Genomic DNA, 27,323 nt, shown 5'->3' on the forward strand with positions numbered 1-27,323 from the left:
ATTCGGGCTGGTGCCTGGACAGCAGAGAGTGTGGACCTACTGCCCAGACTGAGGCCTGTACCTTTGGGGGCCGACTGACAGCCAGAATGCCGGCCCCCCACCATCCTTCCTTGTTCCTGTGTGGCTGTGACGTGGAGCTGGAGGGCCAGGGAAGTTGGATCTTCTGTGGAAGGGGCTTTGGTGGGGAAGATCAATCCCCCCCCACACACACACTGCTGAGCAGATGTGCTGCAGTCCTGGTGCTCTCTGACAGGCTCGGGCTCCGTCTGGGCTGTCCTGAGTGAGAAAGACCTTCGTGTGGGCCGTGGTGCTGGCCAGTCCTCACTGCTGGAGACCCAGGCCTTGGCATTGGTTGTGCTTTGTTGTTCCGGGTCTGGCTCTGTTGGGTGACACGCCTTTGAGGGTCTCATACTCTTTCGGGGGTGATGTTTTTTGGGGTTGCTAATTTATATCCAAGCTGCACCCCTGAAGCACTTTTTGGGAGGCAGTGAAAAGCACTTAATGCTGTGTGCAGGCAAAGGCAGTGGGATCTGACCCGCACAGGGCCCAGGGACATCACATCACCCGGCTCCTCGCCCTCTTTTACTGGGCCTTTAGCCACGGCCCCCAGTGCCTCGTGGCTGCTGCTTCCTGGAGGGTCTCAGCCCATTGATCTGCTGGGGGCCGTGGGGGGGTAAGGAGGCAGCTAATGCAGAGACTTTATAAATAGTAGGAGTGTGTCTGCAACCTGTCTTCTTTCAGTTCATTCTGTTCGCAGCTGAAACTCCCCGGCAGCCTGTAGCTAATGAGAACGGAAAGGTTCTATTTGTAGAGGTTGGAACCCGCGGGCTCCCTCCCGTGGTGCACTGCTGCCTTCCTGTTCTCGGGCAGCACTGTGGCCTGCATGTGGCGCTGCCGACTGGGCCTGCTGGCCAGCCCACTGTGTGGTCTTTGGTCTGGTGAAGGGAAGAGGGGGAGGTGAGTTCTTGCAGGCTGGAGTCCCATCTTCAGCCCGTCCATTGCATCTTCATGTGCCCCCGACTCCCACCTGTGACCACTGATCTCTTGGCCCTTTCACCTCTGCACGGCTGCACAGGGGGCTTGCTGTATTACCATGATTGACTCGGCAGCGTTACATTCATGTCGTAGTTCAGCGCATGCCCCAGAGTGCCCATCTCTCCTCCTTGGTCCCTTGGCTCCTCCTTGTCTGCCACCCCCTTTCCCCAACACACGCACTTGGCAGACCCACGTTTGTTGGCAGGATCTGTATCCATCGTTCATAATCTAACTCCTCATTTCTTTATATTCCACACAGGAGTGAGGGCATCAGGGATTTGTCCTTTTCTGTTTGACTCAGCTTTGCTTAACACAATACCGTCCAGGTCCATTCAAGTCGTATTGAGTGCTGGACAGCTGAGCAATGACGCACTGCGTCTGCAAACCGCCGTCTGTCCCTCACCTGCTGTTGGCGCTGCACTGCTCCCGTCTCGGCACTGTGAGGAGTGCAGCCATGCAATGTACGTGTTGTGTACGTGTCTCGGTGCTGTGAGGGGTGCAGCAGTGCGCACAGATCTCTTTAGATGTATGTTTTCTTGTTCTTGGAATAGTGAACACTGTGAAAAGTGGTCCGATGATGTCCTTTGTTGCAGGCCTTGGTCCGATGATGTCCTTTGTTGCAGGCCTGTTGCTGTTGATGTTTTGCACCCTGGCTACAGAAACCCCAGTGATCCTGCCTTGAGCAGTAACTTCTTTCCTCCAGTGTAACTGGGGCATGTTTTGATGGTTTTGTTTGAAGTTGGACCACACCTGGTGATGCTCAGGGGCTACACCTGGCTCTGCAGCCAGGGATCACTCTTGGCAGGCTGGGGGACCATACAGGATACCAGGGATTGAACTTGGGCTGGCCACGTGTAAGGCAAGTGCCCTGCCTACTGTACTGTTGGTCCAGGCCCGGTTTTGATGTTTTAGAGCAATAACGACATTGACAGTCTAGAACAGAAAAGCATTTCTTCCCCTTTAAGTTCTCCTGGCCAACCCAGTGATTAGAGACTAAACATTACCAGAAGCGAAACAAATCAAATTTTAGATAGGAAGAAACAAGACCTGGAGTGATCAAAGCAATCCATTTATTTATCTTTTAGACAAAGAAACAGTTTGTGGAGTGCTGACAAGATACCGAGACTGTATGTGTGTGTTGATGATTTCTTTACACATCTCTGATCTTGGCCTTCATTTCCAACTTCAGATGATAAAGGTTTTCCACCTCCTGGAGCAAGGAGTGGAAACTTTTACGTAGGAGATTTAGAAAGGACAGTTATTTTCATATTGTTATTTCTCAGGCAAATTTATTCAGAATTACCAGATGTCATTCAGGCATCTTTATTGTTCAGTCTTCCCTGATGGTGATGGCTGATATGGTGGGCTCTGTTTCGGTGCTCTGCCTGGTGTGGGGCATTGAACCCAGGCCTCACACGTGCAGGGCCAGTGCTCCACTTGAGCTGCATGCACCCATGGCCAACTGTACCTTTCTGACAGGAACTCTTTCCATTTCACAGGAGGGGCTTGAGACCCGAGTACAATGTTCACTGTGAATCACTGGCAGAGTAGACTTGGGGCCAGTAGCCTTGGGTGGCCGGCACGTCCAGTACCGCCCTCCAGGCCTCTGGCAGCTCATCTCCGTGAATCGAGTCTTCCCCATCCCCTCTGGAGCCAGGATCTGAGCAGGGCCTCTAGGGTCACACTTGCCGGACTCTCCCATCTCTGAGCTGAGGGATGTGAGCTCTGCTCAGGAGGCGCCTCATCTGTGCTGCTTTGTGCCCTGGCACGCAGAACATGTCCACGTGGGCAGAGCTGCCAAGTGACAGCTGGGAATTGTCTCTGTGGGCAGCCCCAGGCAGAGGTACCCGAGGGACGCGCGGTGCAGGGAGGCTGCCTCAGGTGGCGGGTGAAACTGGACAGAGCAGACTGGATGAAGCCTGCAGCCCTTCCTTGCTGGTGGGTGTCTCGTGCTGGAAGTTGTCCCAGGGATGGGGAGCCACAGCACACAAAGGCCTGTCTTGGCGATTCATAAGGGAGTACTTCAGGCCCAAATTCCTTAAGATCCAGCTGTCACACTATGAATAAAGTTATGGAATCAACACAATGGTGCCCTCACATGCCAGCAGTGTGCAAACATGCCTTGTTATTTGTGGAAGGCCCTATGACAGATTGCTAACATTTTCGCCTCCAGAAGGGCAGCAGCAGCAAGTAACGGCCTCAGATGGAGCAGAAGGAAACTGCTGGAGTTTGCTCTCCAGGGCTGCAGACGTAGGAGCCAGAGGGGGAAAGCCCCTTTGTTTGCTTTTTTCAGAGTTGTGGGACTGAAGAAATGTGGGAAATGAGGAAGAGGAAGGAAAAAGAAAAGAGTAGATTAACATCTATGGAAAACAGCACGGAGACTTGTGAGGAAATTAGAACTGATAGAGGATCAGTGTATTTGTTCATGTCTTCTGTCCCAAGAACACAGAAACACAAATTCCAGAAGACAGGCACACACCTATGTTCGAAGCAGTCTGCAGTAGCACCGTCTGGAAGTGACCTGTGCCAGGGTGATAGGCACGCCACGGGACACTGTCCAGCTCCGAGAAAGGCCAACTTGTGCCTTTTGCCGCGAGCTGGGTGGAGTGAGAGCGAGTCCTTTTCAGCAAGGAAAACAGAGGGGACAGCTGCCCTGCAGTCTCCCTCATGGTGGCGTCAGGGGACGGAATGGACAGTGTCCAGTGAAAACGCAGTGCTGGAGGGAGCCCGGGGCGGCTAGGGACTGGTTGGCGGTGGATCCCTTAACTCTACGCCACAGGAAGAACGAATGTCAGACAGCATGGACGTGTCATCTCAATAATAGTGGGGAGAAAAGTGTGTGTGCGTGTGTAGTGTGAAGTGTAGAGGAATCTGGAATTGAAGGTGATGCAAGACCTTCATGTTTAGCACTTTGATTTGGTGTCAAGGACAAAGAACTGTCCAGAGATGAGTGCTGGCAACAGCCTCCCAGCTGAGAGCTTCGAGGGGGCACCTGCCTCCCCAGTACCAATGAGCACCTCGGAGCCTTGCAGGGATGGGGGAAATCCGCCTGTGAACTTCAGCCTCAGATGCCGGGCTGGCTTGCTCCCAGGGACCTGGCCACTGTGGTGTTGAGAATGCCACTATGCTGCATGTGTCTAAACCCTTAGAAGAAGCTTTTCCTGGGGCTCCTGTCCCAGGCACAAGACCACCACTTTGTGTGTATCGGCAGACCTCTAGGTACCTGCAGCCCATGACCGTCCTTGGGGGGCAGGTGGGAGCCTTTTGAGGAGAATCCCGGTCAGACATGTTGTCCATTGACCCTCAGCAGACTCATATGGATGTTGGGACAAAGGGCTCAGAGTAGAGGGACCTGGCTCAGGGCCGGCTTGTGGCCATTCTCATTTCTGTGACTGTCCTGCTGTCTGACAGTGGGTGGCCAGAGATAGCCGTGCCTCCAAAGATCGAGGCCTTAGACAGTTTGGAAGCTTCTCAACAGACATCATAATGTGACATTGACCAGTATTCGGGGGTGGGCTGTGACTTCGAGGTTTTGCAAATGTCACATTTTGTCAAATGAAGCCTTTTGTTGTCATACCTTTGGTGAGAAGGAAAGGAGCATCAGCGCATCAGCAGCAGGGCCCTTGTCTGTCAGACTCTGCCCCTCTGTGTGCTCGGGCTCCCCCCACACAACTCAGTTGGCCCGGCAGAGGGCGTGGGAGGCAGTGAGTGCCGTGCATGGACTGGCAGCCTGTCCAGGTGGCTTCCCTCCCACCTCGTGCCCGGGGCTGCTGGGAAATGCTCCAGCCACCCAGACCCTAGGTCGCAGTAAGTGGGTTGAAAAACGAATTTATGAATGAATGCATACAGATTGTTTAAGAGCAGAAGTATTTTGGTACTTTGGAACTTGGGTGTTTTTTGTTGTCATTTGGGGCTACTTCTGGTTTGATGCTCGGGTCAGGTGATTCCTGGTGGTGCTTGGAGCCATACGGTTTCAGGTATTGGATGCTGGCCTCCTGTATGCAGTCTCTGACCCTGAGTAGTTTTGACCAGAAGTATGCTATGCTAAAGGACTGATGATTGCTAGGCTATGGGGAAGTTCTTTTTATAGTTTCCCTTCACTGTATCACTGTCAGTGTCATCCCGTTGTTCATCAATTTGCTTGAGCGGGCGCCAGTAACATCTCCACTTGTCCCTGTTGCATGCTACTGTAGTCTGATGGTGTTCTGGGGGGCTCTTTCAGGGTCAGGGGAATGAGGACCATCGCTGTTACTGTTATTGGCATATAGAGAATGCCAGGTTCTGCCATGTCGACGGGATACTCTCGGGATGAAGGCTTTTGGGGCAGCCTCTAATCACCTTACAGGTGTTCCCAGTCTACCGAATGTAAGCTTTTGGTCGACTGGCATGTTGTAACGATCTGCACACTTGACAAAGACGCACCTGCCTGTGTCTCTAGGCAGCACCTGGGACATCGGCAGCCTCAGGCCTCAGGTTGATCTCTTTGAGATTGACGGAGTGCACCCGGAGGTGGGTGAACAGCTGTAGAGCAGGACCTATCGCAGAGGGTTTGTGCCAGGTCGAACACCTGTGCCGACCCAGGTCACCCAGTGGTTGGCTGACAGCACCCCACAGTGGATGAGCCACTGCGCACACTGCCACCATGGCTCTATGTCCAACAGCGATGCTGCGGCTGCTGCCACGGTTTCTCTGTGCCCCACTGACGCCATTTTGTCCAAACCTTGCAAAACAGCCAGCGATGTCCATCAGGAATCCCGCTTAAGAGTTCCAGCAGGGATCACGAGTAGGGTTTCATGCCTGGTGTGCTGACCCGTGTGTTGTCTAAGGTGAGATGGTGAGCCGGGTTTGGGAGAGCGTGAGAGGTTCGGGCGGCATTGGCGTCATCTTGCCTTTAATCAGACATGGTGTGGTAATTATGGAAAATGATTAGGGAGTGTCTTATGATGTGTCGCATTGCCACTTTTGCCCTTTTGCGGCTGCATGATTTAGGAATCGAGCATGTGGAAAGCGGCCTGGAGCGTGGTGGTGGTTGGGTTGTGGAGGTCGGCTGCTGGGGCTGAGCCCCCCCTTTTTTTTTTCTTTTTGGGTCACACCTGGCGATGCACAGGGGTTACACCTGGCTTTGCACTCAGGAATTACTCCTGGTGGTGCTCAGGGGACCATATGGGGTGCTGGGGATTGAACCCGGGTCTGCTGCGTGCAAGGCAAACGCTATCGCTCCAGCCCCTAGGGCTCAGTCCCTTGGGGCAGGGAGGGCTCTCACTCCATAGGGACCTATGGTCAGTGTCGTGAGGATATCCTTATTTCCTGATTGCCCTTTGAGGACCCACGACTCACCGCTTGCTCTGTGCTGCTGCCTCCTCTTGTAGCTCCCGTGTGCATTCTAGTGCTGATTTCGGCATCCCATGTGTACTCACCGCCTGTTGTCTGATCTGTCTAATACCAGTGTGGTTTGTAGCTCCCCTCCTGGCCCTGCACAGTGCGAACTCCCTCTGAGTGAATTGTTTTCTTTTTGTTCGGGGGTCACTCCTGGCGGTGCTCAGGGCTTACTCCTGGATCTGTGCTCAGAGGTCACTCCTGACAGGACTTGAGAGACCATATGGGGTGTTCGGGATCAAACCTGGGTGAGCCGCCCTCCCTGTCCTATGCTCCGGCCCCCGATTGGCTCTTGTGTCCCTGTGACATTGAGTATGAGGTCTCCTGTTCATTTGTTTGATCAGAGCTTTTGCTGGCACTAGAGACAATCTGGAATTTGTTTTGTTTTTGCCTCCCGAACCCAGGTCGTGCAGCTGAGCCCTGTTTGTAGCTGGGCCTCGGTGTGTGGTGCAGGCGCCACTTGGGCCCTCTCACTTGTCTCCCAGCCCTCAGATTTGTCTGATACTTACTTTGTGCCACTTTCTCTTCTGTTTTCCAAGGAGCCCCGTCACACACATGTTAAAACCAAACTGTGGCAGAGGGTGGACCCCTATCCTGGGCATCTGTCTCTGGCTCCCGTGGTGACAGAGCCTATAGCCAGTGTGGAGATTGCCCACCCCCACGCTGCTCTTGGCTTTACATATCTGGCTCTGTCCACACCAAAACGGGCTGGCACTCATAGGTTTGCTTAGGTGTGACTTCCTGAGAGTCCAGCTCTTATTACCTGCAAATTGGGGACCTTGGCCCAACCCTGTCACACTCAGCTTTCTGATCCCACCCGCAGACCGTGCCTGTGCTCTCCTTCCCTCCTGGGTCTTGTTTTCCCACTCAGCTGTGGGCTGTAGCTACCCTGAGAATTTTATCCTGTGGTTGGTGTTTGGGCTGGTCCACTAGAGCCACTTTCGGTGCTTCAGGACTGTGAGGCCTCTGTGGGATGTGGAGGGACACGAAGTGTTCGGTGTGTGTGCTAGTCTCTGGGCCTCTTAAGAATCAGGAAGGCCTGGACTGGAGGGAGCACTCGGCCATTGAGTGCATTGTGACCTCACTGTGTGCCCAGGAAGGGCTTGTCTGCCCTCCCATACTGGCTTCTCTGCTGCCCCCAGAACGGTCTCTAGGCTTGCCCTTGAGACTTCCAAATCCACAGAAGACTGAACTCGTCTCCGTACAGAGTTAGAGCCAGTGACAGAAGAAATAGTGCGTGTCCCGCTTTCCTTCTTTGTCTCTGGCACTGCGCATTTGAGGGTTTTTAAAAGTTTGACTTAATCTAAAACTGGCGTGTCTTTAGAATTAACAGTATTAAGCATAGCACCTTCATTCTACCTTAGCATATTAACCAATATTTATTGGCAAGAAAAATAGCTTGCAGCAGTGACGGCCTTTGTCGGTAGCTGCTTGGCTCTCTGGGTAGCCCACATGTGACCACGCAGGCGTGAGGGTGAGAGACCTAGATAGATGGGAGCTCTGGATGCATTGGTGGTGGGAAATGTGCACTGGCAGAGGGCTGAGTGATAGGACATTGTATGACTGAAACCCAATCATGAACGACTTTGCAACAGTGTATCTCATGGTGACCTAAAAAAAAAAAAAAAGAATGTTTTATAGAGGCTGGAATGATAGTACAAAAGGTAAGATACTTAATGCAGCTGACCCAGGTTCTGTCCCTGGCATCCCATATGATTCCCTGACCCCTCCAGGAGTGATTCGTGAGCACAGTCAGGAGTCAGCCCTGAGCACTGCAGGGAGTGACCCAAAATGCAGAACAAAAGAAATGTTTTATACAAGCTGACACCAGCTGTCCATGTCAGGTGGCCCAGGGCGATTCTGGTTTGAATCTCACATCAGTGGTGTTTTGGGGGGTGGGGCGTGGATGTGTTAGGAGAATGCAAGGCAGGCGCCCTGCAGTTGAGCCCCTGTGCACTTTATTTTTAAAGTTAATGATGATTAAAAGATTGACATGGGGCTGGAGCAATAGCACAGCAGGTAGGGCGTTTGCCTTGCACGCGGGCGACCCTGGTTTGATTCCCAGCATCCCATATGGTCCCCTGAGCACCGCCAGGAGTAATTCCTGAGTGCAAAGCCAGGAGTAACCCCTGTGCATCGCCAGGTGTGACCCAAAAAGCCAAAAAAAAAAAAAAAAAAATGCCGTGATTAAAACATCAAGGGTTAATCTTTCCCTCTACTGTTCCCTTGTTTCCTGTCTCTGTTCTATGGATTTTTCTGCCCCTCTGCACGCACACTCACAAGGCATGCCTACGGCCCTGGCCATGCACAGAAAGTTTCGTCTCTCTTATATAACTCAGATGCCTCCTGCTCCCCTTTCTGTCCCTTGTGGGGATGACCCGATCCTCTTGGTCGCTCAGCCGTGCGGCTCTGCTTCCTCCACTGGGAAGGCCTGCCCTTGGCTGTGCTGTGCCGTGCGGGCCAGGCCCTCGCAGGCTTGGTCACTGAATGCTGTTTCTTCTTCCGGTCCGCTTTGAACTTCAGTGGGATTTTCACATTTGGTTTAGTTCCCTTACATGGTAGATGTGAGGTGAAGACACTTTCCTGGAGGAATCTGAGCCACGGATACTTCCTTGCCTGGACGCCAGTTCCATGTGCTGCTCCTCAGGTGCTGATGCCTGTAGGGCTGTTCTTTCATCTATATTTCTTTGTCTCGGCAAATTCTGAGGGTCTGGCTTCCTCCCCGTACCCTGTTTTGGGTGCTCTGAACTGGGGACGCGGGCTGGGAGCCCTGGGTATTGGCAGGAAGGCCGTGCGTTAATGAGAGCACATACTCCAGGAGCACATCCTGCCACTTGCTCTCACCCCAGACAGTGCCCATGGCTGCGGTCTTGCTGGTGGCATTTGTGTCCTGGGACAGAGCAACCAGGAATGGTGGGGACACCCCCCCCACCAGCTCCTGCTCCAGTGCTGAGATGTGCCGCTTTCTCTTTGGGCAACGGGTGCCCACACCCCCTTCTCTGGCCCTCCGGCTTTACCGTCTTTATTATTCCAGAAGGGGAGTGGGTTGTTGAGCCACTCCTGACAGTGCTCAGGGATGTTCCTGGCTCTGCTTAGGCAGGACAAGCGCCTTCCCCCTGTGCTTTCTCGCAGGTCTTGGCTGGCTGTTGGCCACAGACTACCAGAGGTGCTCGCTGCATCTGTTAGACTGATCGAATGGTGCTGGGGCGTTTCAGGACAGAGTCCAAGTCTGCTGTCTTTTATTTTAGGTAGAGGAAAAAAGTCATCATCCTCTAATCTTTTTTTTTTTTCTTTTTTTGGGTCACACCTAGCAATGCACAGGGGACACTCCTGGCTCATGCACTCAGGAATCACCCCTGGCGGTGCTCAGGGGACCATATGGGATGCTGGGATTTGAACCCGGGTTGGCCGCGTGCAAGGCAAACTCCTACCCGCTGTGCTATCACTCCAGCCCTCCATCCTCTAATCTTTTTAACTTTACTCGAAAATTTCAAACTTTAGACCTATACTCATTGTAACATTTTAAAGAATTATCTTACTGCTGGGCTGGAGCGATAGCACAGCGGTAGGGCGTTCGCCTTTCACACAGCCGACCCATGTTCAATTCCTCCGCTCCTCTCGGAGAGCCCGGCAAGCTACCTAGAGTATCAAGCCTGCACGGCAGAGCCTGGCAAGCTACCCATGGTATACTGGATATGCCAAAAACAGTAACAATAAGTCTCTCAATGAGAGATGTTACTGGTGCCCGCTCGAACAAATCGATGAGCAACGGATGACAGTGACAGTGATCTTAATGCTGGGATGAGGGGCTGAGGGCAGGAGGTTCCCAGCACCTCTGTGTCTTCCAGAGCTGGGGAATGCCTGTCACAAAGGGACACCCCCTGACTGGAGGCAGATTCCTGGAAGGACTGGTCTGGGGACTATGCAGGTGGCAAGGCTGAACAGAAAGGGGGTGATTAAAAAAATTGAAACAAAGTAGAAGGGTGTGGGGGAGCACATGTCAGGCCCAGGACTTTCACATTGGGCAAAAAAAAAAAAGAAAAAAATCTTTTTTGGGGGAGGGGTTCTTTTTGGTTTGAGAATAGTTCCGACTACCTTCAGACACCCAGGAGGGAAGACCTTTGAGGACAGTAGTGAAGCTTGTTTTGTTTCGATATCTTAAAGAAAGAAGACAGAGTCCTAATCAGAGAAAGGCGTTTGTAAATTCCAAAGCCAATGAAGAATTCTTATTAAAAAACTTTAAGTTATTTTACTTTTTAATTTTTTGTTTGTTTGTTTTGGGGCCATACCTGGCAGTGCTCAGGGCTTACCCCTGGCTCTGCACTCAGGGGTCACTCCTTGCGGAATCAGGGACCATATGTGGTGTTTGGGGTTGAATCTGGATTAGTTTTATGTAAGGTAAGTGCCTTAACCCCTGCCCTTTCTCTCTGGCCCCCAACAGATAATTTTTTGTGTGTGTACATAGAGGAGTCTGTAAGCCAGGGAGAGCCCAGACAAGACACAGACCCTTACTGATCTAGGCTGTTCAGACTTGGCCACCGTCAGAATAGATAAAATTGTTTATTCACTTTTTAAAATTTGAAGCACTGTGATAATACTGCCAAGGATTAGGTTTCTGCCCCATCCCTTTCACCACCATCCCAGGGCCCCTCCTGCCCACCCTACCTTTCTCCAGCTCAGTTCTATGCTCCCCTCCTCCCGTCCTGTGGGACCCCCTGCCTTTTCCCATTCCTGGTCTACCCCACTCAGTTGCTCTTCAGCTCTGTCCTTGGGGTGGCCGCTGCTGGCCTCTCTTTTCCTTCCAGCCAGGTAATATCCACTGGACATAGGCCACTCATAGGGAGTAGATAAAATTACTTAGTTCTGGAGGTATTAGAATCCATCCTTGTTCCGAAGCCATGTGCGGAGTCTTCTGTCTGGCCCTACGTGCTGGCCAGGTAGAACAGCCCTGAAGAGCATCTCCGGAGTAAGCTTGCCCGTGTGGGGCCACTCTCTGGCCGTGCGCATACTCGTCTCGTCACTCCTCTCAGACATGCTCCCACTTTCCAGTAGGCTGTCCCTGGCCTGCTCGGCCCCAGGCTGCTGCCTCGTCCTCAGCCCTGGGCCACAGCATGTTTCAGGGGAGACAGACGCCCGAAGGCTGCGAGCCTGTGGCCTGAACAGCAAGTGGGTCACATGCCCCTCGACAGAGGAACCGGCAGGGGTGGAGGGCACCCTCTTTGCAGGGGGGCAGTGCAGCACAGAGAGCCGCCATCAGGGGGAGCATGCCGATCCCCCAAAGCCTGTTTGCACCTGATTGGGAGGGCCTGGCGGCTGCCCCCCACCCAGAAGTGACTGAGAGGGGAAGGCGCTGTCAGGGCCTTCTGCTAGCTGCAGACTCCCGCACGCCCACGCGGGCCACATGGCAGCGAGGCAGAGTTCAGGGAGGGAGTCGCAGCCCTTCTTGCGCGGCGTAGGACCCCGACCTGCCCAGTCTCTGCCCTGACAGGCTCCGGTTCCCATGATGGTGCAGGGGGTGGGGGCTGGCCCTGAGCGCCCACCTGTGCAGTTCCCACCCAGGCGGATGTGCTGTGGTGTGGGCGCTGCAGGGTGGCCGCCACTGACTCACGGTCCTTGTCCAGCCTCCGTCTCCGCCTGCGGAGCTGCTGGCAGCTGGAGGGGAGCAGAGGACGCCCGGAGCTGGGGAGGGCGGGGGCCCTCAGCACCTGCGCCTGACGCCAGGCTTATTTTTACCCACCGTCGGCTGGAAATAATTCGCTTTATTTAAAGTGAGTGTGGAGTCAGGGTGCAAAACAGCACTCGCGCTGTCAGAGCAATGCCCCGGCACTCATGCCCGCCCCCACGAGCAGCAGCTCCCTTGCCGCTCCTCGGGCCAGGCGGGCGTCCCACAAGGGCTCAGCGTGTGTGCTGGCAGTGGCCTCCACTTGGAGGGGCCCTGTCTCTGACGCGTGCCAGGGCATGCTGCTGTCCCTCCACGTTGCTGTTGGTTGTTCACGGGACACAGAAGGCCACACACTGCGAATCCTCCTCCCGAGAGGCAGGGGCTCTCTGGAGACCTCCCTGCCTACTTGTGCCACCCCTGCGTGCAGGTGGATGTGCTGGAGGGCATGGGGCCAGGTGCCCCCTGTGTTGTCTCCTGGCATTGACATGGCCTAGCTGCAGGTCCTGACAGCTGCCTGTGGTGGGGCCTTGAGGTGGGCTTCACTTCCTCTGACTTGGTTCTTAGAGAGCGAGTTTCTCCTGAGGGGGTTCGAGGATGGACTCTGTGTGTGTGTGTGTGTGTGTGTGTGTGTGTGTGTGTGTGTGTGTGTGTGTGTGTGTTGTCGTCCTGTGGATGGAACAGGCACGCCGTCACTGCATCACTGCGCAGGTGTTGACAGTGCCTCCTTGTGTGTGGTGATGTGTGCAGATGCAGACATGCCATCACAGTCTCGTGTGTGGGTCTGGGCCCTTCCCCCAGGTGTGCATTCATGCTGGGGTCTCTGAGCCCACGTATCCTCAGTTTTGTTGTGACTCCATATGGTAACTTTTTGTTTTTACTTTGGGGGCCACAACTGGCGGTGCTCAGGACTCACTCTTGTTAGTGCTTGGGGGCTGTATGGGGTGCTGGAGATCAAACCTGAGTTGACTGTAAGGCAAGTGCCCTGCTCACTCCATCGCAAACACAGAATACTTCTTTTCTCAGAGACTGTTGCTCAACCTCTGTGTCCTTGTGTCCCCTGCCCCTTCCGAGCCCCCCCCCCCCATGAAAACTTTAAGGGAGATTGCCTCAGGTTTCTTGGGTGAAGAAGCGTCACAAGTGCAGGAAGTTTCGGAAGCCCTGCGCAGGCTGCTGTCTTGGGCTGCTGCTCCCCTTCAGTGCTGTGCTTGGGTCTGACCTGTTGGTCAGTCAAGAATGGAAGCAGGTTGAGCAATGGTGTCTGAAGTTGTCTTGCTTTAAGAAGCATTTCTGAGGAACTGCATCTCTCCAGGCGCATGTGTTCTGCCGGGCACCCAGTTTCTTAGCAGCTCTCTGCAGGGAGCCCATGGGCATGGCACTTGGCTCCCCTGCGCCTGGCCTGCCGGGGCAGAGAGGAAACGGCTCCCAGAGTGTGAAAGACAGAGCGGTTGAGATCGGGGTGACGGCTCTGGAGACCCTGAGGTGGCGTGTGGCTTGAGCTGTCTCTCCCTTGTTCTTTCTCAGGAGGCAGGAGCAGTTCCAGAGAAACGCTGAGAGCTACAACGGTGCTGTGCGTGAGAACTACACCTGGTCACAGGACTACACCGACCTGGAGGTCAAGGTGCCCGTGCCCAGGCATGTGGTGAAGGGCAGGCAGGTGAGCGCAGCTCCGTGGCACACACAGAACCCTCCTCTGCTCAGACAGGTGCTGGCCTAGCCCCGGCCAGCTTCCCTGGGTTCATGGATGGCTTTCTATTGGCTTCTTATTGGTTCCTTTCAGTTTGGGGCCTCGCCCAGCAGTGCTCAGGGTGGTGGGGATCAACTCTGGGCGGACCCCATGCAAGCAGCACCTTTCCAGGCACAGCCTGCACTGCCCTTGGCCACCCACAGTGGCCCTTAGAGTGACCTGCTCTTCAGATGGTGAGAGGGGAGAGGCTGGAGCACGCGCGGCCCTGCTGAGGACGCACTCTGGGCCTGTGCTCGCCTGGGAGCTCCCCCAGCTGATTCTCCGACTCCTCAGCCAGCAGGAGCGGGGGGAGGAGCAGTTTTTACGTGGGGACTTGGCTGAGCGTGACATCATTCTAGGCCATTAGAACGAGGGTTCACTTGGGAGCAGAAAATCCCTACTCTAACAAGTGAAGAGGGACATGAGAATCTTCAATATAAAAAATAAAATAACGCATTCGCCAGAAATCTTCATTAGAATCTGTATCCTGAAAAGTGATAGCTCTCATAATCGACAGATGAGGAATATAGGCACAGAGAAGTTCCTTCATCATCCAAGCTGACACAGGGAATTTATGGCTGTGTCCTCCTTGTCCCTGTCATCCCAGTAGCAGTCAAGCTCTCCGTATGGGGGTGAGCGAGTGTTGACTGGACCCAGAGGCAGAGCCATGTTCTGTGTCTGCTCTGAGCTCGGGCTTTTCTCCCCATATTACACCCCCTATTTTGTCAGGTCAGGCTCTGCTCACTTCTTTCAGAGACGCTTCCCCAAGAATGAGACACAGGTGGAGGTGATGACCCCTCCCTTCACACCCAAGGCTCACCAGGCTGTGCCCTGGGCTCTCTTGTCTCTGCCACTCCTCTGGTCGGGGGCAGCCCCCACAGTTTGGGAGTGGGGGGCCATGAGACTGCCCCTTGAATTTGCATCTTCCTGCTGGAGCCAGATGAATCAGCTCGTTCTGTGGCTGCTGCCCTGAAGGTGCTGTGGATGTGGCTCAGGAGCTGTGGGGTGTGGGGTGCAGTGAGAGGCTGCCTCTGTCACGGCTCAGGCCGCCCTCAAAGGTTCCCTTCACTCCTCTCAGGGCACTTGTGAGCTCTGGGCAGTGTGTCCTCGCAGTCGCCGAGTGCAGTCCCACCCTTTGTCCTTCCCGCAGCACTCGCCCGCAGAGCTGTCCGTGATGGTCTGAAACTGGGCGGTGAAAGCTGGCAGATGCGTGGGCATGCTGGGGGCCTCGTGGTGAGGAGAGAGTGCGTCTGCCCTCTGGGTGGGCTCAAGCCAGTGCTCCCTTGCCTAGAGGTAGGTCTGTGGGACACTTGAGTTCCCACCTTGGCGGCGTTTCACACCTGACTCCCATCTTCCATGGGTCAGGCATCATCTGCCAGTCTGAAGTTTCCTTAGTCTTACAGTCATAGTCAAGTTTGCTTTTTCATGTCATTCTTGTTCTGCTGTAACTTGAACAAACTTGGTTCTCAGTTTGTGGGTGAATTAAGATTTTCCTCGTGCCTCATTCTGGAATGCAGATTATCTCGCATCTCCGGGCTTTTGTCGGTCTCGGGGATTTTTCTCCAAGTTGGCATGTACTCTCTGGACCGGCTCCTTCCCAGCTGCTCCCTGAGGTACCTGTCACAGCCGCCTGCCGCCAGGTTTATTTTTGGCTCCTGTCAGTGGCACCTGTCAGGATCCATCCTGATGGCCCTGGAATGCAGCGGCTCACCAGTGAGTGTCCACGTGGGAGGGCCCTGCCGAGTCTAGGTGTTTCCTGCCTGGTTTCTCCCTCTGGCGCACGGGCCGTCAGGTCGCACAGGAACGTGACACGTCAGGCCACGCTGCTGCTTTCACGCACAGCAAAAAAAGAATTTTTTTCCCCCTGGTGAACTTAAAGAAAATCTTCTAAAAATGAATCTAATAAAATAATAAAATTTGTTAGATCTTTTCTTCTCCATGTTCTTTGCTTCACCCACAGTGCGTGGGAAAAGCAGGGTTCAGAGAGGAAGCAGGAGCTTGTGATGCAGACGCGCCTGCCGCTGCCCTGCTGCGCTGTGCTGTGCCGCTGCCCGGCGCCGTCGGACTGCTCATTCTGGTGCTGGAAGATGGTTGTGATTTGGCTTAGTTTTGGGGGCCACACAAGCAATGCTCAGGGCTTAACCCTAGAGGGCTTGGGGGACCCTGTGAGTTGCTAGAGTTGAACCTGGGTCAGCTGCGTGTAGGGCAGGCGCCTTCCCAACTGTGCTATCTCTCCAGCCCCTGACGCTGCAGAATTGGGCCCCGAGACTTTTCTGGCTGATTCTAGTTTAACAGAGGAGAGAACTCCTGGTGACCAAGACCCCCATGGCCTGAGAACAGCCTCGGGTTAACTGGTGGGGAAATGGTTGATCGACCCTGGCCCCACCCACCCTCACCTTGCTTGATCACCATTTGAGTAGAAAATGTCATGAGACTGTCACCAGTGAAATTATGACTGGGTGACATTGAGTGACAAGTGAATCATTTCCTCCTCATTCTTCTTTCTCTTGGAGATGGGTGAGCTTGCTGCTGCTGAGACTCTGATGGCGGGGACACCGCCATGCCTTCCTGGTCTCTGTCCTCATCCTGGGAACTTTCCAAAACAGCCAGCACTGTGGTGCCTGGGTATGTCTTGTACGGTGACGTTTTGCCCTGGGCTTGTTGCAGCTGATGAAATTTGTGCTAAAAGCTCATAACATGGTGTTCTCATCTCTGAACGAGTTTAGAAACAATGTAGGAAGGCTTTATTCTAGGAAACTTCCAGAACAGAAAAGACTAATAGACTGCGTTGATCCGTTTTATTTTTGTATTTTTGAATGCATAGCACATTTACCTGTGCAGAAATAGGAAAGTGTTGCATGAAAAGCCTCTGGCCAGCTTCCGGCTTTGTCCTGTACCAGCCCTCCCCCCGCCTGTACACTGTGTAGGCATCTGGGCTCTGGGCAGCAGTCTCGGTGCCTTGAGACTGAAGGAGGAGGCTGTAGTGTCACCCCCACCTCCACACACGCACTGGCCCCTCCCAGCGGCTGCTCTTGGCTCTTCTGCTGCTCCCATGCCCGCCCTCCACAGTGCAGGCACCCAGGGCTTCCCGTTGTATGGCCCACTGTTACTCCTGAGGCCAGTGCTTCGCATCTCCAGGGCCTTTGCCCCTTCTAGGGACAAGCTGATTGCTAAACTAGTCTCCATGGGCATCTTTGATTCATTGCCCGGCCACAGAAACAGTGCCCACCTTGCTGGCATGTCGACCTGGTCTCTGATCTGTGAGAGCAAGCGAGAGTGTTACATGCTCCTGGCCTCTCCTGCTTGCTTGAGACCACCTCAGCTCCTCTAGGGTAAGGTCGGAGAAGCTGAAGCATCTTTGCTTTTCTGCCCCACACCCACTCTGCCACTCTGTGTCGGCCTGTTTTCAGCAGTAGGTTTGGCCGCAACATGTGACAGCAACTCGATAACTTCACACCGAACCGACAAACTGTGTGTGTAGTCTGCCTTCCCATCCTGTGTGTGTGTGTGTGGGGGGGGGGGGTCTGCCTTCTGAGGGTGAGATTCCCGTCCTGTATGTGTATGTGGGGGGGGGGGTCTGCCTTCTGAGGGTGAGATTCCTGTCCTGTATGTGTGTGTATGGGGGGTCTGCCTTCTGAGGGTGAGATTCCCGTCCTGTATGTGTGTGTATGGGGGGTCTGCCTTCTGAGGGTGAGATTCCCGTCCTGTATGTGTGTGGGGGGGGTCTGCCTTCTGAGGGTGAGATTCCCGTCCTGTATGTGTGTGTGTGGGGGGTCTGCTTTCTGAGGGTGAGATTCCCGTCCTGTATGTGTGTGTGGGGGGGGTCTGCCTTCTGAGGGTGAGATTCCCGTCCTGTATGTGTATGTGGGGGGGGTCTGCCTTCTGAGGGTGAGATTCCCGTCCTGTATGTGTATGTGGGGGGGGGTCTGCCTTCTGAGGGTGAGATTCCTGTCCTGTGTGTGTGTGAGCGGGGTCTGCCTTCTGAGGGTGAGATTCATGTCCTCTGTGTGTGTGGGGGGGGTCGTCTGCCTTCTGAGGGTGAGATTCCCGTCCTGTATGTGTATGTGGGGGGGGGTCTGCCTTCTGAGGGTGAGATTCCCGTCCTGTATGTGTATGTGGGGGGGGGGTCTGCCTTCTGAGGGTGAGATTCCTGTCCTGTGTGTGTGTGAGCGGGGTCTGCCTTCTGAGGGTGAGATTCATGTCCTCTGTGTGTGGGGGGGGGGTCGTCTGCCTTCTGAGGGTGAGATTCCCGTCCTGTATGTGTATGTAGGGGGGGGTCTGCCTTCTGAGGGTGAGATTCCTGTCCTGTGTGTGTGTGAGCGGGGTCTGCCTTCTGAGGGTGAGATTCATGTCCTCTGTGTGTGGGGGGGGGTCGTCTGCCTTCTGAGGGTGAGATTCCCGTCCTGTATGTGTGTGTGTGGGGGGGGTCTGCCTTCTGAGGGTGAGATTCCCGTCCTGTATGTGTATGTGGGGGGGGGGTCTGCCTTCTGAGGGTGAGATTCCTGTCCTGTGTGTGTGTGAGCGGGGTCTGCCTTCTGAGGGTGAGATTCATGTCCTCTGTGTGTGTGTGGGGGGGTCGTCTGCCTTCTGAGGGTGAGATTCCCGTCCTGTATGTGTGTGTGTGGGGGGTCTGCCTTCTGAGGGTGAGATTCCCGTCCTGTATGTGTATGTGGGGGGGGGGTCTGCCTTCTGAGGGTGAGATTCATGTCCTCTGTGTGTGTGTGTGGGATCTGCCTTCTGAGGGTGAGATTCCTATCCTGTGTGTGTGGGGGGGGTCTGCCTTCTGAGGGTGAGATTCCCGTCCTGTGTGTGTGTGGGGGGGGTCTGCCTTCTGAGGGTGAGATTCCCGTCCTGTGTGTGTGGGGGGGGGGGTCTGCCTTCTGAGGGTGAGATTCCTATCCTGTGTGTGTGTGTGGGGGGGTCTGCCTTCTGAGGGTGAGATTCCCGTCCTGTATGTGTATGTGGGGGGGGTCTGCCTTCTGAGGGTGAGATTCCTATCCTGTGTGTGTGTGGGGGGGTCTGCCTTCTGAGGGTGAGATTCCCGTCCTGTGTGTGTGTGGGGGGGTGCCTGCCTTCTGAGGGTGAGATTCATGTCCTGTGTGTGTGTGAGGGGGGTCTGCCTTCTGAGGGTGAGATTCCTGTCCTTTGTGTGTGTGGTGGGGGGTCTGCCTTCTGAGGGTGAGATTCCCGTCCTGTATGTGTATGTGGGGGGGGGTCTGCCTTCTGAGGGTGAGATTCCTGTCCTGTGTGTGTGGGGGGGGTCTGCCTTCTGAGGGTGAGATTCATGTCCTCTGTGTGTGTGTGTGGGGGGTCTGCCTTCTGAGGGTGAGATTCATGTCCTCTGTGTGTGTGTGGGGGGGGTCTGCCTTCTGAGGGTGAGATTCATGTCCTCTGTGTGTGTGTGGTGGGGGTCTGCCTTCTGAGGGTGAGATTCCCGTCCTGTGTGTGTGGGGGGGGTCTGCCTTCTGAGGTGAGATTCCCGTCCTGTGTGTGTGGGGGGGGTCTGCCTTCTGAGGGTGAGATTCCTATCCTGTGTGTGTGGGGGGGGGTCTGCCTTCTGAGGGTGAGATTCATGTCCTCTGTGTGTGTGGGGGGGGGTCTGCCTTCTGAGGGTGAGATTCATGTCCTCTGTGTGTGTGTGGTGGGGGTCTGCCTTCTGAGGGTGAGATTCCCGTCCTGTGTGTGTGTGTGTGGGGGGGTCTGCCTTCTGAGGGTGAGATTCCTATCCTGTGTGTGTGTGTGTGGGGGGGGGGTCTGCCTTCTGAGGGTGAGATTCCCGTCCTGTATGTGTATGTGGGGGGGGTCTGCCTTCTGAGGGTGAGATTCCTATCCTGTGTGTGGGGGGGGGGTCTGCCTTCTGAGGGTGAGATTCCCATCCTGTATGTGTATGTGGGGGGGGTCTGCCTTCTGAGGGTGAGATTCCTATCCTGTGTGTGTGGGGGGGGTCTGCCTTCTGAGGGTGAGATTCCCGTCTCCCTGAGTCTGGCCTGTGCTTCCTGCTGTCACCTGCTTCTCTGTGCAGATTGGTTATAAGTTTATTTTCTTGAGAGGAAGATTTCTTGAAGTTATTTAGTTTTTAAATTGGATTATTTGTCATTTTATTGCCGAGTAGTTAAGAGTTCTTTTTAATTCCAGATACTAGACCCTTATCAGATGAATGCTTTTCCGCGATTTTCTCTTGTTCCCCATGTTGTCTCTCTGTTGTGTCTTATGGTTTCAGTCAGTGAGAAGGGACTGTGGTCAAGGCTTAGGAGGCCCAGGGCTCCTCAGCTTTCACCAGCCACCGCTGGCGGTGCGGCACAGCCTGAAGTCGGGGTAGCAGAAACAGCCTGAGGCTTAGGGCTCTGTGGCTGTCCTCCAGCAAACACTGCGTGCAGGTCAGACACGTTCTGTCCTCAACAGAATTTGACTTCTAGGGTCTTCTCAGGACCTTCATCTCTGCGCCCTTGGAACCAGGGAGCAGCACAGACCCTGTCACTGGTGTCCTTGGGCTGCCTGATTTCCGCAGCCTCCAGTTACTGTATCTTTGTAGTAAAGATCCTTACTTTTTGTTCCTCTGTTCCATCTTTTGTAACCTTCCCTGCATAGTATTTTAGTTCACTCATTATTTTTATAGACTCTATATATACGTATGTATATATTTTTGAGTTCTCTTAGACTTTACACTGGGAATTATATTCAACATTCTGTAAACAATGTGCTATTATTACAATGAGCTTATTTTGGTTCAATATAGGATTTTTCAGCTTGTTTTGTTTTGGGCCACACCTGGCAGTGCTCAGAGCTTACTCCTGTGTTTGTGTTCAGGGATCACTGCTGGCGGGCTCAGAGATTGTTTGGGGTTCCAGGGATTGAACCTGGGTCAGTTGTGTGCAAAGCAAACACCCTACCCCCCGGACTGTCTCTCTGGCCCAGAAGTTTTCAACTTCATGGTGGTTTGAAAGTAGCATATATTAAGTAGAAAACCCAGTGCTGTGTATTTTTCAGCTGTGTGTATTAAATAGTGAGGATCTATGAAACCATTCATCTTTTTACTTTGAGTATAGTAATGACTCCCATGAGAAGTTCAGCATTGACGGTAAGATTTCTGTGGTACGTGATTCTGCCCAGCTCTAGACTACTGTCTGAATGCGCTTAAGATAAACGATGCCAGGACTTGAGACAGGACAGCCGATGGGGCTCTTGCCTCCTACACAACCAGCCGGGTCACTTCCCTGGTACCCCATATGGTCCCCTGAGCCCTCCAGGAGAGAACCCTGCGCACAGCCAGGTATGACCCACCCCCCCACTCCCGCATCCTCAAAAAAAGGACAGATGCTGCTGAACTGTGATGCTTGTGTTTTTTAGGCCCATTCACAGTGCTAGGGGCAGTGTGCGTCAGACCTGGGCCCACAGCTGTGCAGAGTATGTGCTCCAGTTTGTGGCGTCTTTCTTTTAGCCGCTGACATCTGATTCTGAGGGTTGAGGTGGATTTTTTTTTCTTTTCCTCTAATTACTCATGAATCTGAGGGGTTTTTAGTTCTGATAAGCAGCCATTTACTTTTCTTTCTTTCTTTTTTTTTTTTTTTTTTTTTTGCTTTTTGGGTCACACCTGGCGATGCACAGGGGCTACTCCTGGCTCTGCACTCAGGAATTACCCCTGGCGGTGCTCAGGGGACCATATGGGATGCTGAGATTCGAACTCGGGTCGGCTGAGTGCAAGGCAAACGCCCTACCCGCTGTGCTCTCGGTCCAGCCCCACCATTTACCTTTCTTTAATCTTCAAAGATATTTGATGATTCAGGCTCTGTGTGTGCAGAAGTGTTGATATTTATGGTCTCGGCATGCAGTCACCTCTCCACCACCCCAAAGCCCCCATGAGCCCCCACCCAAGCTCCTGCGTTTCTTTCTTTCTTTCTTTCTTTCTTTCTTTCTTTCTTTCTTTCTTTCTTTCTTTCTTTCTTTCTTTCTTTCTTTCTTTCTTTCTTTCTTTCTTTCCTTCCTTCCTTCCTTCCTTCCTTCCTTCCTTCCTTCCTTCCTTCCTTCCTTCCTTCCTTCCTTCCTTCCTTCCTTCCTTCCTTCCTTCCTTCCTTCCTTCCTTCCTTCCTTCCTTCCTTCCTTCCTTCCTTCCTTCCTTCCTTCCTTCCTTCCTTTTTTTGGTTTTTGGGTCACACCGGGCGATGCACAGGGGTTACTCCTGGCGGTGCTCACGGGACCATATGGGATGCTGGGAATTGAACCCAGGTCAGCCTTGTGCAAGGCAAACGCCCTACTCACTGTGCTCCATCCCCGCTCCTGAGTTTTCTTAGAGCAGTTTTAGGAGAAATAGTTCCTTATTAATACTCTCTGTTAGGGAGATCCTGCTCGTGTCTTGGCTTTCAGTGCGTGGCCAAACGAAGACTGGCAGATGCACTGGCTTTGTGAGCCTGCAGCCGGCTCCTACGCAGCAGAGCTTTATTTTCACCCTGCCATGAGCCATTCTTCCTTGTTTCTTTGTGCCTTTCTGTTGTTGAAAATGGCCGTTTTTAGTAATTACATTGTTATCTGGAAATAGACCCCCCTCCCTTCTCCCCCGTGTTTTCACCAGGACTGGGTGGAGAGTCTCTCCGTGATGGCGGAGCAGAGCAGAGCTGAGAGCACAGCTGCTGGAGATTGCCCGGAGCTCTGGGACCCAGAGACTCAGTGACTGCCGAGGCGCTCCATGGACGTTTGGGCCGGGCTTTGTCATTCACAACTCTGCTGGGACTCATCCTGGCAGTGCTCAGGAACCACTCTTGGTGGGCTTGGGGGACCCTGTGGGGTGCCGGGGATTGAACCTGGGTTGGCCACATATAGGGCAAACGACATCCCTGCTGTACTATTGCTCTGGCCCCACTTCATGCTCTCGAAGAAGAGTCTGGAGTTCAGGGTGAGAGGCTTGGCCCTCAGGATCCTGAGGTATATCTGCAGCTGTGCTTTTTGGGGTGCTCCTCTAAGCCCAGGAGTTTGTTCCTACAAGCATTTGAAAGGACCTAGTCTTTATTTCATTATTTTCCACTGTTACAAGCCACCTCAGCTGTAAAGCACTGGCTGAAATTGTCTTCAGCAATTGTCGTCTGCTTCAAGGGCAGAGAGCTTCAGAACCCACTGAGACCCGCGTCCCCCCAGATCAGATAGCCACTGTTCTGTGGGGGCTACAGCATGGACAGAGCTCGGTGACGCAGGCACTCATGGAAGGACGGCAGCCGATGCCCCCACCCTGTCTTGACTATCAGATTATCTTCCACATGGCATCTTGCTCCTTTTCTCACTGCGCTTTTAGAGGAGATTCTCTTACTTGGGACCTAACTGGATCCTTCTCCCTCTTTTTTCTTTTTATTTTTTTAAATTTAATTTCTTATAAACATATTATGATTTACAAGGTTATTCATAATTGAGATTCAGGCATACAGTGTTCCAGGACCAATGGCACCACCAGTGCTCATTTCCTTCCACCAGTGTCCCCAGGCGCCCTCTTACCCACCCCAGCCCTGCACCCCTGACAGGCACCATTTTCAGTTCAGTTTTTGTAGGTGAGTATCCTGCCCGCAGCTCAGTGCTGTGGGCTCCTCTGACCTATACACCATCTCAACTCCATGCCAGCCAGGTACCCAGTCCACTCGCCTTTACAATTTTTCTTGAGAATTTTTTAAATTGAGATTTAATTAACTGTTACATTGTATTACATTACAGGATTGAGCATGATCTGCCATGTGTATATATTGTAAAGGGATCACTACAGGAGTTTTGTTAACATCTTTTATCTCATGTAGTTCCTTTTTTATTCTTATAATGAGAAAATTTTAAAAGCTATAATTTACAAAAAAGATTGATCGATTTTGAAATCCATGGCCAAGGGCTTTGTCATTGTTTGATATTTTCTGTTCCACAGATGAGTGATAGCATCTGATAGTTTAACTCCTCCCTTAATTTGCTCAGTGTGATGCCTTTATACCATCCATGTTGCAGAAAGAAGCCCTGATTCTGTGAGGAGGAAGTCAGGTGTGCCGGTTTGCCGCTTTTGGTATACAAAATGTCTTGTCAGTTTCTGATAACACTTACATTAGGCCTGGAGAAAGTTCATATGAGACCTCCTCACAGTCTTCCACGGTCCAACGTTCCCTCTGTTTGGTTGTAATGAGGGTTGCAGTGGTGTGTGGTAAAGACAGCCCTTGAACATCTATTAATGTAGGTGTGTTTGGGGTGGGGGGGCACATCCATCTGCGCTCAGGGATCCCTTCTGGGAGTGAGACTGTATGGGATGCCAGGGATCGAACCCAGGTTGACAGTGTGTAAGGTAAGCGCCGTACTTGCTGTGCTATATCTCCCACCCTGATGTGGTTATTTTGACTTCTGTTCTTTTTATTTTTTAATTTTTAAAATATTTTCAGAAAGTTGTTCACAATAATGGATTACATTCAATATTTCAACACCAGTCTCACCACCATCACACCTTTCCACCATTATTTTGAATTTCCCACCACTACTAAAACCTGCCGAAAAGGCAGATGCTAGATAATTTGTTTGTATTGCCCGCTGTGAATAAACATGGGATGTCGTGTAGCCGCAACAGTGGCCACATGCCCCTAGAAATCTAAAATTTTAGATAATTAGGGTCTGGAGAAATCTCTGCTGCAAGCTACTCAGTTCCAAGATTCTTTTGTGTGTCTCTGGATCATGGCCATTAATGAGCTTAGTCACTGGAGACAGTTTGTGGGTGTGACCTCCAGGGTCCCATAGGATCAGGGATAGGAGAAGGACTGGCCCACCTCCTATCCCGTGAGGCCTGGAGTTTGCCGTTACTAATCCCGAGTACCTGGGCTTTTTATTGGGTTCTGGAAAAGAGCGGTTGCCGGGATTCCTAGGGGCATACATTTCTTGGGAATGGAGCAATAGTCCAGTGGGTAAGGTGTTTGCCTTGCACACAGCTGACCCAGGTTCAGTCCCTACATCCCATGTGGTCTGCCAGAAGTAATTCCTGAGGGCAGAGCCAGGAGTAAGCCCTGAGCACTGTCAGGTTTGACCCCCACATTCCCCAAATACAAACCAACGATACACACATTCTCAGGGCCAGAGAATTAATGTAGTGCAGAGGCCTCACCTGGCACCCACTGCCTGTGCCCCCTCCGCCCCACTGCCTTGTGGCATTCACTGCGTTGCTCAAGTTCCCTGTCTTTGCGGGAGCTGGCCGTGGGGTGCTCCCGGGGTTTGGGATTGGCGTGTCACGTAAGGTGGCTCAGAGGGCTTCTCTGTTCAGAGGTGCTGAGACGCTACAAATCGCTGCTGCAGGCACATCTCCATGCACTGAGCCAGCAAAGGCCCCTGTGTGCTGGGCCCCATTAGCATTTGGCACTGGAGGGACACTAGGCTGTGCCTGTCACTTTGCAGAGGCAGCTGAGTCCACTGTGAGTCCTTGACGAGACTTACCAGGACCCTTGCCCTGAGGACCCACCCTGTGCCAAACCCAAGTGTCCCAGCTAGTCGCACGGAAAGTGGCAGCGCTTCTGTGCAGGTGTCTGGTCACCATCCCTTGGGCAGCCCTGGACTCCTCTGCCCAGCTCAGGCCAGCAGTAGAGACTTCAGAACATGAGGTTTAAAATTGGTTTCCAAATCAGACCCCACTGCAAGCACCACTGCAGGTGTGAACCCCTGTGTCTGTCCCTGGGCCAGAGGAGGGTCACCTGCAGACTCTCCAGCACCCTCACACCCAGTGGGGCTTCGTGTGTCGGCCAGCACGGTGAGCACAGGCGTCAGCGTTTACGGTAGAGCGGGTCACAGCCAGCAGCGTTCTGTCTCCTTTCCCTACCCCTGGTGGAGCTGACGTCTGTCCCGGGACATGTGTGTGGCCAGGGCACATGGCAGGAAGGACAGACCCCTGTGAGCTGCTGTCAGTGCACTGAGGAGAAGAGTCCTGGAGGCCGGCCTGTGGGAGGAGGCTCCGAGTCGGTTCTCTCTAGAATGGGGGTGGCGTTAAAATCAGGGCCCTGGCCTGGCCCCTGGGTGGAGCCCGGCAGACAGCAGGGGGAGTCAGGGACTGGGTCTCCCTGGGAGGAGAGGTTCCGGCAGTGGACACAGCCGTTTGCACGTGGTCCCAAGGCTGCTGCAGCTGGTTGCCGTGGGCTTCTTCACCCAGGACAGTACCCCGTCGTCCAGGAGCACTTTGGGTACCGCCTGCCACAGAATGACTCTGCTCTCCCGCAGGTGTCCGTGGGCCTCAGCAGCAGCTCCATCCGCGTGGCCGTGCAGGAGGAGAGCGGGGAGCGTGTCCTCATGGAGGGGAAGCTCACCCACAAGATCAACACCGAGAGCTCACTCTGGAGCCTCGAGCCCGGGAAGTGCGTGTCGGTGAGTGTCGGCTCTGTGGTGGGCCCTCCGTGCTGGCGGCCGGCCAGGCTGCTCCCCCTGTGTGACCTCTGCCTGGAGGGTGACCATGGCTCCCAGGTCCCTGCTGCTGTGGCCCGGGTTCCACCACCTCAGCGAAACTTGGGGAAGCCCCAGCATCCCTGTGTTCATCCCAGACACCACATGGTGACACAAAGGTGCTGGTGGGAGGGTCACCCGAGAGGGCCGCTGTGCTCAAGCAGGACGTGTTCAGAGTGGAGGCCACAGCAGGCATGAGCAGACACGTGGCCACAGAGTGTCCATCAGTGGATGTTCTCAGAGACCTGTGACAGGACGGGCTGGGAAGGGGTGCAGGAAGTCCCATTGCAGCAGGATCTGCGCTGGGGTGGCAGGCAGGGGTCTGTGAGAGTCTGAAGCTACAGAGCGAGTGCTTCTGTCAGCCCGGGGCCTCGACAAAGGAAGGGTGGAAATGTGCCTGCCAAAAGGAAGACTGAGGGTTGTGGGTGGGGAGGTCCCTGGGGTCACTGGTGGCGGGATTAGGGGGTGGGAGCACTGTGTGCTTGGACCACTCAGCTTTGTGAATTGTGGTGTCTGTATTATAAAAAATAACAATATACTGGTTGAATTCTAGGAATGCTAATCTGAAAGATGCGAGTTAATAAACTCAGAGTCAAGCAGACATGCTTAGGTGGTTCTCCACTGGCCCGTCAGCCCCACTCCTGTATGCTCCTGGAAGTGTAGCATGTCCCCGGCCTGCCCCCGTCAGCTGTGCACCTCCTGGGCCTCGGGGTCTTCCCAGCGGCTCCAGCAGGTCCTTTGTCGCCTGTGTGGTTCATGTGCATGACAGCGGCAGTGGCCCAAGAATTTGGGCTGCTAGGGCCAGTGCCTGTGAGATTCTCCTGCCCTGCCAGGTCATGGTGCAGCGTTAGGCCCTCCCAGACCGAGACACACCTGTTTGTCCTTCACCTGTCTGGGAGGAGCAGGAGGTAGCGGTAGAGGGATGCGGGGCCTGCCCTTGCTGGGGTCTGGACAGGACTGCTGGCCCATGCTGTGCCCGGCTGCCTCTGTACAGCATCTGCCAGGTCTGGGCACCTCCAGCAGCCAGGAGGGAGTCTCATGTTCCCAGGGCCCTGTGTGTGCATGTAGCTGCCACCCTGAAAATGGCACCGTGTCCTCCGTGTCACCCCT

General features: G+C 53.7%; 1 protein-coding gene across 1 annotated transcript in view; it reads left to right on the plus strand.

Moving 5' to 3' along the window:
- The window catches only part of NUDCD3 (NudC domain containing 3), a 65,107-nt gene that overhangs the window by 29,656 nt on the left and 8,128 nt on the right, over positions 1-27,323 (plus strand). Inside the window, exons 3-4 of the mRNA XM_055133964.1 lie at positions 13,595-13,727; positions 25,995-26,138. Coding sequence (XP_054989939.1) covers positions 13,595-13,727; positions 25,995-26,138 — 277 coding nt within the window. The remainder of the gene's footprint in view (positions 1-13,594; positions 13,728-25,994; positions 26,139-27,323) is intronic.

Source organism: Sorex araneus, chromosome 3, assembly GCF_027595985.1.
Source record: "Sorex araneus isolate mSorAra2 chromosome 3, mSorAra2.pri, whole genome shotgun sequence".
NCBI lineage: Eukaryota > Metazoa > Chordata > Mammalia > Eulipotyphla > Soricidae > Sorex > Sorex araneus.